This window comes from Pteropus alecto, unplaced genomic scaffold (genome assembly GCF_000325575.1).
Source record: "Pteropus alecto unplaced genomic scaffold, ASM32557v1 scaffold7, whole genome shotgun sequence".
Lineage (NCBI taxonomy): Eukaryota > Metazoa > Chordata > Mammalia > Chiroptera > Pteropodidae > Pteropus > Pteropus alecto.
In genome coordinates this window covers 31495044-31507045 of record NW_006494614.1, presented here as the reverse complement: position 1 = coordinate 31507045, position 12002 = coordinate 31495044, and the positions used below count along the sequence as shown (strand labels likewise).

The 12002-nt window shown below is 35.8% G+C and overlaps 1 protein-coding gene across 3 annotated transcripts in view; it reads right to left on the bottom strand.

The window, feature by feature from the left end:
- Window positions 1–1306: 1306 nt before the first annotated feature.
- Window positions 1307–12002, bottom strand: part of HMGCLL1 (3-hydroxymethyl-3-methylglutaryl-CoA lyase like 1) — a 160856-nt gene continuing 150160 nt past the window's right edge. For 2 of the 3 annotated variants that reach the window (XM_006926424.1, XM_006926425.1), the window contains 2 exons: window positions 6476–6601; window positions 1307–2688 (listed from right to left, as the gene is read on the bottom strand). In XM_006926424.1, coding sequence (XP_006926486.1) covers window positions 2578–2688; window positions 6476–6601 — 237 coding nt within the window. In that variant the 3' untranslated portion in view covers window positions 1307–2577. The remainder of the gene's footprint in view (window positions 2689–6475; window positions 6602–12002) is intronic. The other variant, XM_006926426.1, reaches the window with a different exon arrangement.

The window sequence follows — 12002 nt, the reverse complement described above, 5'->3', positions numbered from 1 at the left end:
TTTTATCTTCTTTACAATTGTGATAGGGGTGATATTTTCGGCTTATTTATTTAATGTTAAATAACCTGTGAGTCTTATATCTGGAGTTCATCATTTTGGAGATACAGATGTACATATATATAAATAAAAAGCCATGTAAATGCAGCTAAAACAGTATTTATTAAATGTTACAGTAATCAGAATAAATAACATAAAAGGGCATTCTGAATTTTCTCAGAAAGTCATAGCCAGTTTCCATTTATTCGCTTAGTGAATTTCATGAATCAGAAATTAGAAAATTTTTAGTTTTCAGTGACTTTGCCTTAAAGACCTTGTCTATAATAGGTCAACACATACATGTGATAAAATCTGTATTCTAGAAACGATATTCTCCTTAACTTAAGGGCAGATGTCATAAAAGATTGTTTTGACATGTATTTCAATAAAGGCCATAATTGCTTTGCTGTTTCTAAGACTTTCCCTAAGGCTAACCCTGGTTTTATGTGTGGGTAGGTCCTGCAAAATGATTCCAAGGTTTCCTGGTTAGTTGAAATATAACTTTGGAGGATTCTGCCTATAGACTTACAGCAGCTTTATGTGATTATATATATATATTTTTTCCCCAAAGCCAGAAAATAAACTTTCTTTAAGCTAGCAGAGGGGTTTTGGTGGTTTGGGTGGAGAAAGGATAACAAATACCTAAAACAAACTTTCTCATGGTGAGTGTGATTAGGAAGCATCAAAGTATTCTCGGAAATGAATCAGTTGGTAGACTGATGTGTGCGCTCTGTGTGTACTAGGCTGCACCTGGGGTTTCTACTGCTTGCTCTCTCTGTGGTTTTTATTTCAAAACTGCAAAGCTTTGCCCCTAGCTGTTTCTATAAGTAGTTTACACCAAGAGATGCTTTTCTAAATATATCAAAACTGAAATTTTTACAGATCTGTAAGAGATAGGAAAACTCAGTCTCCTAAGAAGGTGAGGAGGTGTATGTCCTACTGTGCACAATCAGGGCAAGTCCCATTACTGCCCCAGTGTGCAGGGCCATGTCTTTGTGAAGGGAGATGCAGGGGGTAGATGTAACAGGCAGATCCGTAAGGGCTGCAGTTTTGTTTGTGTTCCTGCACTGCCCCTACCCCTAACACTAACCCTAATGCCCAGTTGCTCAGTACTCTGGAGGACAAGCTCCTGCTTTTCTAGCCATCACAATCTAAATATGTTGGACTCTTTCAATGGAATACAGTTTGGTTTTAACAATTACCAAGAATGTTTCTTTCGTGATTCTTATATCTTTAAAGTTACTTTAGTGGTAATCAGTATTTCTCTTATTTTATTGAATTATCATTTTAATGATTTTGGTGAATATTTAATAGAAAGTCCATAATGCTCACATTCATATTTCATGTTATAGTCAAATTTATTAAAAGATAAAGATCACCCAGTATTACTGGAGACGTCTACATAAATAATAGAACTGATATTTCAGACCTGCATGTAATAACACTGTCCCCATATGACTTGCATAGGTTACAAAACTGTCTTCCTAAACATAGTCCTCCTGTTCCTCTTTTCAACTTGGTATATTAATTTGTGCTATTTCTGGCAATGCTTTCTAGTACAAAAGATAAAATTTCAGCCACTTCAACTTTAAAAATAACCATAAAAATCAACAAAAGAGATGTGATTTAATCAAAGTACCCTGAATCAATGGAAAACAGTTTATTTCATGAATTAAAAACTTGATTAATAGTTTTAGAATCACAATGACATTTCCTTAGGCAATTTGGAAGTGATCTGAAAATTACAAACATGAATTATGGTACGTATATCAGTCTATTCTCATCACTGCAATTTAGACATCTGGATGAAAGTCGTGTCTTCAATTTCTCAATAGTTGAGTAACACCATTGCTGGTTTTTACTATAACTGATGAAAGGAAAAGTATGGTAAACTGGAAGCATGTTAACAAACATGGGAGGTCGTAATATGTTTCCAGGATATGGCATTTTGCCATTGACCACAGCCTTTTGGAACAAGATAAAGTCATTGAAATAGTTAACAGATGTTAGCCATACTTGAAATGTAAAAGTTCTACTGCTAAAAATTACGTAGGGTCAGATGGAGATTTGGCACTTGGTCCGTAATTTAATTCACTTGGCAAATGGGAAGTTGAGATCCAGAGACATAACGCATAATATCGAGGCCACACACTTCGCATACTATGCAGGAGCTCATAAACTACTGACAATATGTACACTGTGCTAAGCCAGCTTGATTAAGTATTAACACAGTATTTGATACTTAGGGAAATCTGAAGTCAATTTTCATGTCTACTAAATTAAATTATTTCTATGAGAGCAGAAGAGTAGACTTTTCTCCATGTTTAAAAGCATGTTTACAAATTTTATTATTTAGCTTCAGCTTGCAATTTACTTGATGACTGGTATTACTTTCTGTTGACTTTAAAATGTATCCAGGTATAGTAAAAGTACCTTTTTTTTCCCACTCTTGTCTGTTTCACATTTCAAACAAGTTGACAGTATGATTTTCAGATGAATATCTGTAGCTGAAATGGATCCTCTCAGCCTTAAGTCACAAATTCATTGAAGGTAAGCATTGAAAGAAGCTTGTGCTACTTTAGAGTTTGTGGTTTTATTCACAGCTTTGCAAATAAAGTTACCAGCTTCCATCACTTTATAAAGATTCACACCCTGGTAAGAGAAAAGAGGGATACCAGGGGAGAAAAGAGATTAGAGAGAAAGAGGACAAAATAGATCCCTTTTACTTTTACCAGTAGTTACTTAACCCTTTAAAATTACTAAACAAAATTCTGCTTATTATTGATTCGGGGGCAACCTTTATTTTCATGAACCATGTAGGCAACATTTTAGATTTTTCTGCTTTATTAAAGCCTATCTTAAACTTGAGCCTTGTATAAAAACCACAGGCTAGCCACACCTGAATAAATCAGTGTAATTATTCAGATTGGTACCTAAACTCTAGGAAGGAAAACAAAAAACCTAGAAACAATCTACAAAATATCAGTGAAGGGCAATTAAAATGATAATGGTTTGGAGGAGTTTTTGGATAAGGACTTAGGGAAAAAAAGTACCTCTATTACACAAAGAAACTAACTTGATAAAGCTTTAGGAGACATAGGAAAGTTGAATGTATAATTTTTTAAACCATATTCAGAAACACTGTTATTGGTATGATAATGAAGGAGGTAGTTATAGGTCAAATAAAATAAAGTAGTGTTTAGTAAACATCTAGAATTTGTTTGCCTGAGAGGTTGTATTATCTGAAAGCATAAACACTCAGGTAAATCTATGAATGACAGGCAGTTGGGTATGAAGGCAAAGTTCAAGGTATGCTCCCCATCTCTAGGGCTTGTTGTAGCACAAGGTCACTGTTGAGGTCTCCATCCAGCACCTTTACTGTTGAGAAGGCAGAGCATTAGGTGGATCACCCAGAAATCTGCACTCACATAGCATTCCATAACTCACTGGACATGGACTAGAAACAAGGTGGACTTAAAATTGAACAGATTCAGTTCCTTGCTATTAAGGAGTCATTTTTAATATTTGTGTAAGTCTGTCATTTTCTTAAAATAAGTAAAGATACTCATTGGGGCTTTTTTATAAAAATGATTGTAAAGAGGTTGTCATTCTAATATATCCAATTACTTCTCTCTAGAAACTTTTAGAACACTGTTTTCTTTGTAGTTTACCTCTTTATTTAAGAATGATCAAGACAAGTATTTTGTAAAATGACACAAATAATTTTCATAATTTCTTTTTATTATAAAGTTGTTTTTAGGGTATTAACACTTGCTTTGGCTCAAGTAACTTGGTTTTGTCATGGTAATGGTTTTAGGTGGACTATCTGTTTGGCATGTTGTAGTTTAATATCCTTAATTAAGTGATATTTAAGTTTTGTAAATAGGTACACATTTTTTATTTGTGTATTATATCTAGCAAGAGATCATAGGAAGATTTTAGTCACCAATATACTTCACTCTCCAAGAATTTGATTTATAACAATTATGCAATGGAATATCATATCAAAGAAGAACTTTGTTTTGGCCTTTCTCTACCATTTTATTTAATTAACAGATATCATTGTAAAATAATGCTGCATTTATTCTTAAATCATTTGTCAGGTACTTAAATATGTCTCATATACTATGATATGCTCTGGGGGTTTCAAGAACCTCATGTAGAATATGGTTTCTGTTTTTAGGGTGCTTATGGTCAAGCAGGCAATATGGACCCCTTAAACAGAAAATCCTGTACTATTTTACTTCGAGTCACTGATAGAGATGATTAAGAGGGCCAAGATGTGGGGCAGTCAACTCACTGAGTAAAAGGGAATGGAGAGGAGTTGGGTAAGGAAGGGTGCCGGGAAAAGTACACCCTGACCTAAGTCTGATAGGGAGAGTACAAGTTATTGAGAGAAAGAAGAATAAATGGGGCACTGTAAGCAGGGAAAGTGCAATACAAGACATCCGAAAATGGCAAATGATGGGCAGAGATAACCAAAAACATATAAGCAGGCCTTATTAGGTGATAGAACACAGCCTCGCTTTTCAGGAAAGAAAGAGCAATACAAGACATCCGAAAATGGCAAATGATGGGCAGAGATAACCAAAAACATATAAGCAGGCCTTATTAGGTGATAGAACACAGCCTCGCTTTTCAGGAAATGAGAATCCATTGATGAGTGCTCAAGCAGAAGCAAGACATATTCATATTTGTATTTTAGATGAAATCCTCTGATGGTATCATGGAGGATATGAATTTAAAAGCCAGTCTGAAGCCAGCAGAACAGTGTGGAAGATGAATACCCAGGAAAGAGATGAAGACTTGTTCCGATGTAATTATAACAAGTATAGTGAGAAAGGGGAAAAAAATGAAATATTTTAGAAGTCAAATTAGTGACTCTTGGTTATTGATTAGGCATAGGAGACATAGTGACATCAGATTCTACAGAGAATCATCTTGTTAACATGGCAATTGGTTGAATTATAGCTGCTACTCAATGTAACAATCTTCCTTGAATTGTAAAATTCTTAGGAATGGAGACATGGCGTATTTGCATTTGGACCAACAACTTATAGAACATAATGTGACACATGTTAAGCATCAGCTGAGTTTAATTCAGTCATCTAAATCTCCAAGGAAAGATCTATATATCTTCAGTTTTTCTCATGACTATGCATTTCTAACAGAAATGATTAAGCTATTTTGTAAGTGAAATAATATTTTCAGCCAGAGAAGATAGCCAAAAGCTTTTGGTATTTATAAGCAATAGCTTTCAGTATTTAGTACACATGATATCAATGAATGTCATCAAGCATTTGTATGCAACAGTCAGGGGGTATGAATAAGCTTTAATAATTGCTCTCTGGCTGCAGGAGGTGCTAGACACAGAAATAAGATCATTATAAGATCACCTTTGGTTTATAGGTAGAGTCACAATGGTAGCATGGAAACACTAAGGAGAGGAACCCAATAATGTAGGCCTGGAGGATAGGCAGGGAGATGCTAGAAGAAGAGTTTTTGAGGATGGTGGTGCCTTACTGTCCCGGTCAAATCATGTGTGAGGAGTAATGCCATTCAAAGTGGTGGTGAAAGCATGAGTGAGGGGTAGAGGTGAGAAACAGAATAGTGCAGAAATGAAGACTGCAGGCAAGTTTGGGGCTGCCGGAGCATCGATGTAAGTAGAGTGAGGAAAGAGGAGAAATGGAGGGGGGATGAGCGAATTCCATTTTGTAATTCAGATGATGCTTTTACATCTCAGAAAACATTTTGATCTTCTAATCATCTGTGAACCATTTTCTTGCCTCTTATAATTTTTTTCCTAAAAAACAACAGAAAATCCTGCCTTATAGACTAATAAGCCATATTAACAAGCATGTGGCAAAACAAGGTGCTGACTTTGGTGGATGTTATTACAGAACAAGTGACTTTTCAGGTACCACTTGTAAAGAGACTATTCTTGTTGTCCAGTGTCTCATATGCTAAGTATTACTAAGCTCTGCTCTTCCACTGACCATTTTAAAAGCGCCGTGGGCTCTTTTCCAGAAGCCTTAGTTGTCTCTGTGAGAAAATCAAGATCTTCATTTCCTCTGAGGAAAACATCCATTAAAAAAACCCCAAACTGTGAAAACAATAATCATAATGGGAAAGACACAGGCTCCAATTCACAAAATGTGTAAAATCAAATCAGATAAGACATAAAAAAAAAAAAAGTACTTGGAGGTCATGGAGCACTATAAAAATGTGAAATGGCAGCATTATTGGTGATTGAACTACAGCAATGTTACTTTATAAAGCTACCCAAAGAATTTTTATTGTATTTTCCCACTGTGCATTTTAGTAAATAGCAAAACAGTAGTAAAACTTTGACCTGAAAATTGCTTCCCAAATCTGAAACGCATTCCAATTTGGATCTGCAAAGAATGCATGAATATTAAAATATGTAAAACTAACTTACTGTGTTGAGCCCCAGGCCATTAAGCATATATACCAAATCCTCAGTGGCTACATTTCCAGAAGCACCTTTTGCATAAGGGCAACCACCCAATCCTGATACTGCAGAGTCCACCACGTTAATCCCCATCTGAAAAATAAACCAAAACACCCAGGCCTTGTACATTTATGGCATGTAAATTGTTGCATTTCTACTTAACCTGTTGCAGAGCAAATAAGCAAATCTGAACCCATTATCCAAACATTCACTTACTTACCTGTTGCTAGAACAGTCCTTGGGGAGCTGATTTCTTTTCTGACTAATCTTTTTTTAGCCTAACAAACTCTGCTAAGGATTGCAGGAACTAGAATAATCTTATATCAACATTAAGATGGTGTTTTCATTGATAACAGAATGACTAAAGAGGGTGAAGCTTGAAATAAGATTAATACACACCTAGATTGTATTCTCCATCCAAATCTCAAGCTTTATCCTAAAAGCATTATATAAACAACATGAAATATTTCTAACATGCCAATTCGGAATCAAGGTGCTTTAGAAGACTAGTGGTGGTAGCGGTAGGGTAACTGTGTCTGAGACAGGATTTTTGTGAACTCAGTTCATCCACCTATTAAGCCATTATTTTACACACAAAACTCTACTGCTTTGGAAGAAATAAATAAGAGGCAAGATACCCACCACTAACAATAGTACCAGCTTACAAAATGTCCTTACTAAGTGCTGGTTATTGCTCTTAACACCTTATGAGTGTTAACTCATAATCCTCACAAAAATCCATGAGGTAGAGGCTCTTCTATAATCCCCAAACCAGGGATGAAGAAACTCAAGGACTGAAGGATCACACATTTTGCCGAAGGTTACCTCTGTCACATTCTATTGTGATTTGTGGCTTCTGGAAACATTCAAGTGGGTACATGTTATATGTTTGGGACATCAGAGGTGGAGAGGATCTGTGTTTGCTAGAGATATTGTGGAAGTCATGTGCACAACAGGGTCCGAAATGGGCCCTGGAGATTAGATTTGAATAAAAGGAGAAGAGAGGCAGGCATATCATTCTTCTGTAAAAGGTGATAATTGGGTAATTAGAAGCTACCAGGAGGCCTAACTGATTCTTCACTCTTGGGCATTGAAGAAAAGGTAACATGACCTCATTAAAATGAGAAGTCCCTGAAAGTAGATCTCTTAGCCAACCTGCTAGATCAGCAGTTCTCAACCACAGAGTCAGAATCCCCATCCCCAGAATGCTACATCCCCAGAGTTTGTGATTCAGGAGGTCTTGGCTGGGATCCAAGAATTTTGAATTTTTAACAAGATCTCAAATGCTGTTCTCACTGCTGCTCTGGGGATCACTCTTTTATTTTCTTTTTAAATTAACTTTATTTTAGAATAGTTTTAGATGTCCAGAAAATTTGTTAAGATAGTACAGAGCATTCCTATATACTTTGCACCCCGTTTCCCTGTTGTTAACATCTTACATTGTTATGGTGTAGTTGTCACAACTAATGAACAAATATTATGTTATTATTAACTAAATTCCATGCATCACTAAGATTTCCTTAGCTTTTAAAATAATGTCCTTTTTCTGTTCCAAGAACTCATTTAGGATACCACATTACGTTTAATACTCTTGTCTTCTTAGGCTTCTCTGGGCTGTGACAGCTTCTCAGACTTTGTTGACCTTGACAGTTTTGAGTAGTACTTGTCATATATATTTTGTACAATGTCCTTCAATATAGGTTTTTCTAATTTTTTTCCCCTCATAGTTAGACTGGAGTTCTGGAATTTTGTGAGGAAGACTGCAGAAGTGAAGTGCTATTCTTAGTACATTATATCAAGGGCTCTGTGATATTATGATTTATAAAAAATACATATTTGGTCATTCTGATGACCATTGCATATTCTCATATTTGGTCTTCTAAGGTTCCTGGCTCAGAGATCCTAAAACATTTGGAATATCCTAAGTGATAAGAGCTATCCAAGAGTCTTCTGTTATATTAATGAGGTATCATTTGTATCTCACCTAAAAATGAAAGTGAGTTGTTGTCAGTGAAGCCACCATGTGATTAGAACATTGGAACTTTCAGTCCCATCCCTGACCTCTAGGTAGGAGAGAGAGGCTAGAGGTTGAATTAATTGCCAGTAGCTAATGATTTAGTCCATTTTTTTAATGTAAAGAAGCCTCCATAAAAACCAAAAGGACAGGGTTTGGAGAGCTTCTGGGTTGGTGAACATGTGCAGGAGCTGGGAGAGTAATTTGCTCAGAGAGAGCATGGAAGCTCAACGCTTTATCCATGCCTTGCATTTCTCCCATCTGGCTGTTCTAAAGCCTTTGATAATAAACTGAAAATCTAATAAGTAAAATGTTTCTCTGAGTTCTGTAAGCTACTCTAGCAAATTAATTGAACCAAAGGAGCAGGTTGTGGAAACCTTTGATTTATAGCCAGTTGATCAAAAAGTACAAGGAATAACCTGGATTGTGAATATCATCTGACATAAAAGGAGGGGGTCATGAAAACCTCTAATCGGTATTTGCGGGTTAGAAGCACAGGTAACAACTTGGGCTTGCAATGGGCATCTGAAGGCTGGGAATGCAGTCTTGTAGGATGAACTCTTAACCTGTGAGATCTGATGCCATCTCCAGGTAGTGTCAGAATTGAGAAATGATAGGACACCAGCCAACTGGTATCTGAATTGCTAGTTGGTGTGGGGAAATCTCCCTCCTCCCCACATTGTTACATACTATCAAAATGGTTTATGACTAATTAGGGAGTGTTTGCCAGGTTTCTGCATGATAAAACCCCTCTGCCACCATTTTTCTATACAGTGCTCTTTGGAAAAAGGTCACCATCTGCATCTTACACTGAAGGAGTAAAGAATAATTTATTTGGAATTCTCCCCTACAGGAGATTCGTCTATTCTTTCACATTTATTTATTCAATCATTTATATCAGTAGAGATTCATAGGTATTTATTTTTCACTTTGGGTACTAATCCAATCTTACTTTATATATTTTGTTGCTCAAGTTGAGATCTAGATTTTCCCTTGTGAGACTTGAAGATGTTTACCAAGGCTCACAGGGGCAGAACCGTAGTCCAAAAGCCTTACATGTCTTTGGGACTCAAAGCAAGTTTACAAATATAATCTGTTTGCTTATGAACCTCCCTTTCTCCTCATTATACTCCTCAATATGGGAAGGTCTCAAAAGCTCTTCTTTCATTATCACAACCTCTCAAATAATGATCTGACAAGCTCAATCATATTGAGGTGTTAATACCTGACCAGCTAAAGTACTGGTCCATTTAGGACAATGTATCTACATTTGCTGTGAATCAAAATAGCAAATATAAGGAATTATGTTCTAGGAGTGAAATTTGTAGTATTGTCCAGTAGTTGGGAAAGACAAATGTTAGGACGCTGACCCATCTCTGGGAGTCCGCCATGACATCTAATAGGCAGAGGAATTCTTTACTTACAGGCAAAGACTATCAATTCTGTAGAATTTATCCTTCATGAAGATAGTTTTGGTGGTTTCAATACTGACTACCCATTATAATCACTTTGGAACCTTTTAAAACTAACTCTCAAGTTTCTCCCCAAACCAATGAAATCACAATCTCTCTGGCAATGGGGTGAGGCATTGGTATTTCTTTAAAGTTCCCCTGGTGATTCTTTTGTGTAACTAGGTGTGGGAACCACTTAGGCAGAGGTTCTCATCCAACTCATCCTTTATCAATCCCTGGGTCTGAGTCAGTTTTAATTTTAGAGAAGCTCTGCACCCTGCCTGGGGAAGAAAACAATTAATCATGACTGGTCAACTTTTCAAGGAAACCAGTTTTTGCAAGCAGATACAATATATATATATGAGGTAGCAAAAATCAGCAGTACGAGCATGATGAGTGAGACATGGCTTCAGCCCACCATGAGGTCTGATTCACTCTTGGTATCTGGAATATCATGTTCCTTTTCCCAGTACTGAGGATTAAGATTCTGCAAACACTACAGAACTACAGAAGGGACACTTGTTGCCTTGTCAAAAGAACAGTCTTAATTGGCCTTTTGGGAGACAGTGAAAAACACAAAAGTCCCTCTTCGTAACTTATGATCAATGTGACTTATCGAGTGGGTAATGTGAAAGTTTATTCACAATAAGAGTAACCAGAGTCACAAAAGAGAAACAATAAATAACCAATGTCAAAATAGAACAAACAAATAGCAAGTGAAGGTAGGGAAACACTTTTATCCCACATTAAATCAAAGACTGTGAGAGAAAAACTAAAATACTATGGTATTTTGTACTTTCAGACTGACGAAGATTGTTAGCAATAAAATAAGTATAGAGCAATAGAATGTGAAAAAGAAAACTACAACTTCAACAATATCGACAAATCCATAAGAAGTCAGGCACAAAAGAAGACATACGTTATGATGCCATTTAGGTAACTTGTAAGATAACAATGCTGTTAGAAGTTAGGCTAATAGTTAACTTTTGAAATGTAAATAAAAATGAGCAAAAGGAAAGCTTCCAGGGTGCTGACAACATTCTATTTCTTGATCTGGGTTGGTTACACAAATAGTATCAGTATGTGAAAATTCTCACAAGTCTGAGCTTATAATGTGGCCAATTTTTTGTATGTGCATTAAACTTCGATAAATATGGTGACCCAAAAAGCAATGTTGTTGGAATTGAAAGTAAACAGGAACACTTAAATTGGTAGGAAATTAGCTGCAACTTTTTTTCTGCTCAGCAATTAATTAGCAATTAGTCTTAATTGCCAAAATCCATCATTGCAGCAAGTTCCTATCAAAAAAGTCCTTCCTAGGAATATTTTATGAATCCTAAGTAAATAGGTAAGAAATAACAAATATATATGGGTGAATGTATGTGTGTTGCACATGAAGCACTCTGCACACACATGCATCCCTCTATAGATTCATCAGTCATTTTATAAGAATAAAAATTTGAAAATAATCCAAAGGTCTGTAATGGGAAATAATTTAAATTAATTATGATATAGCTATAAAATAGAATGATAAATGCTATGTAAATGCATAATTAAAGGGAAAAATAGGTTAGAGGATGTTATAACAGAAGACAGAATAATGATTCTATATTCTAAAAAAAAAGATTTGAATGCTATACCAAAGTGTTAACGGTGGTGATCACTGGGTACTGTGACTACAGGTAATTTATTTTAATTGTTTATCTTTGTTTTTCAGTGGCCCACAATGAATGTTAATTACTACTTACAAAAGTAGAAAAAAACAGGTTCCTCCAAACTTTAGCCTGTAGTAGAATGATAGTAAATCGATGTGACTGAGCACAAATAAATCTAAGACCCTGAATTTCTTAACATCATTATTTTACACCTAACTGATATTTCCAGGGTCCAAGACTGTAGGCTTTTTTGCATACATAATCTAATAAAGGTAGACATGATCTGGGTAAAAGTTTACCTGGAAAATGGTCTTTCTTTTTTTTTTTTTTTTCCTGCTATCAGACTAGCTCTGACATGGATTCTCTTTGAGTCA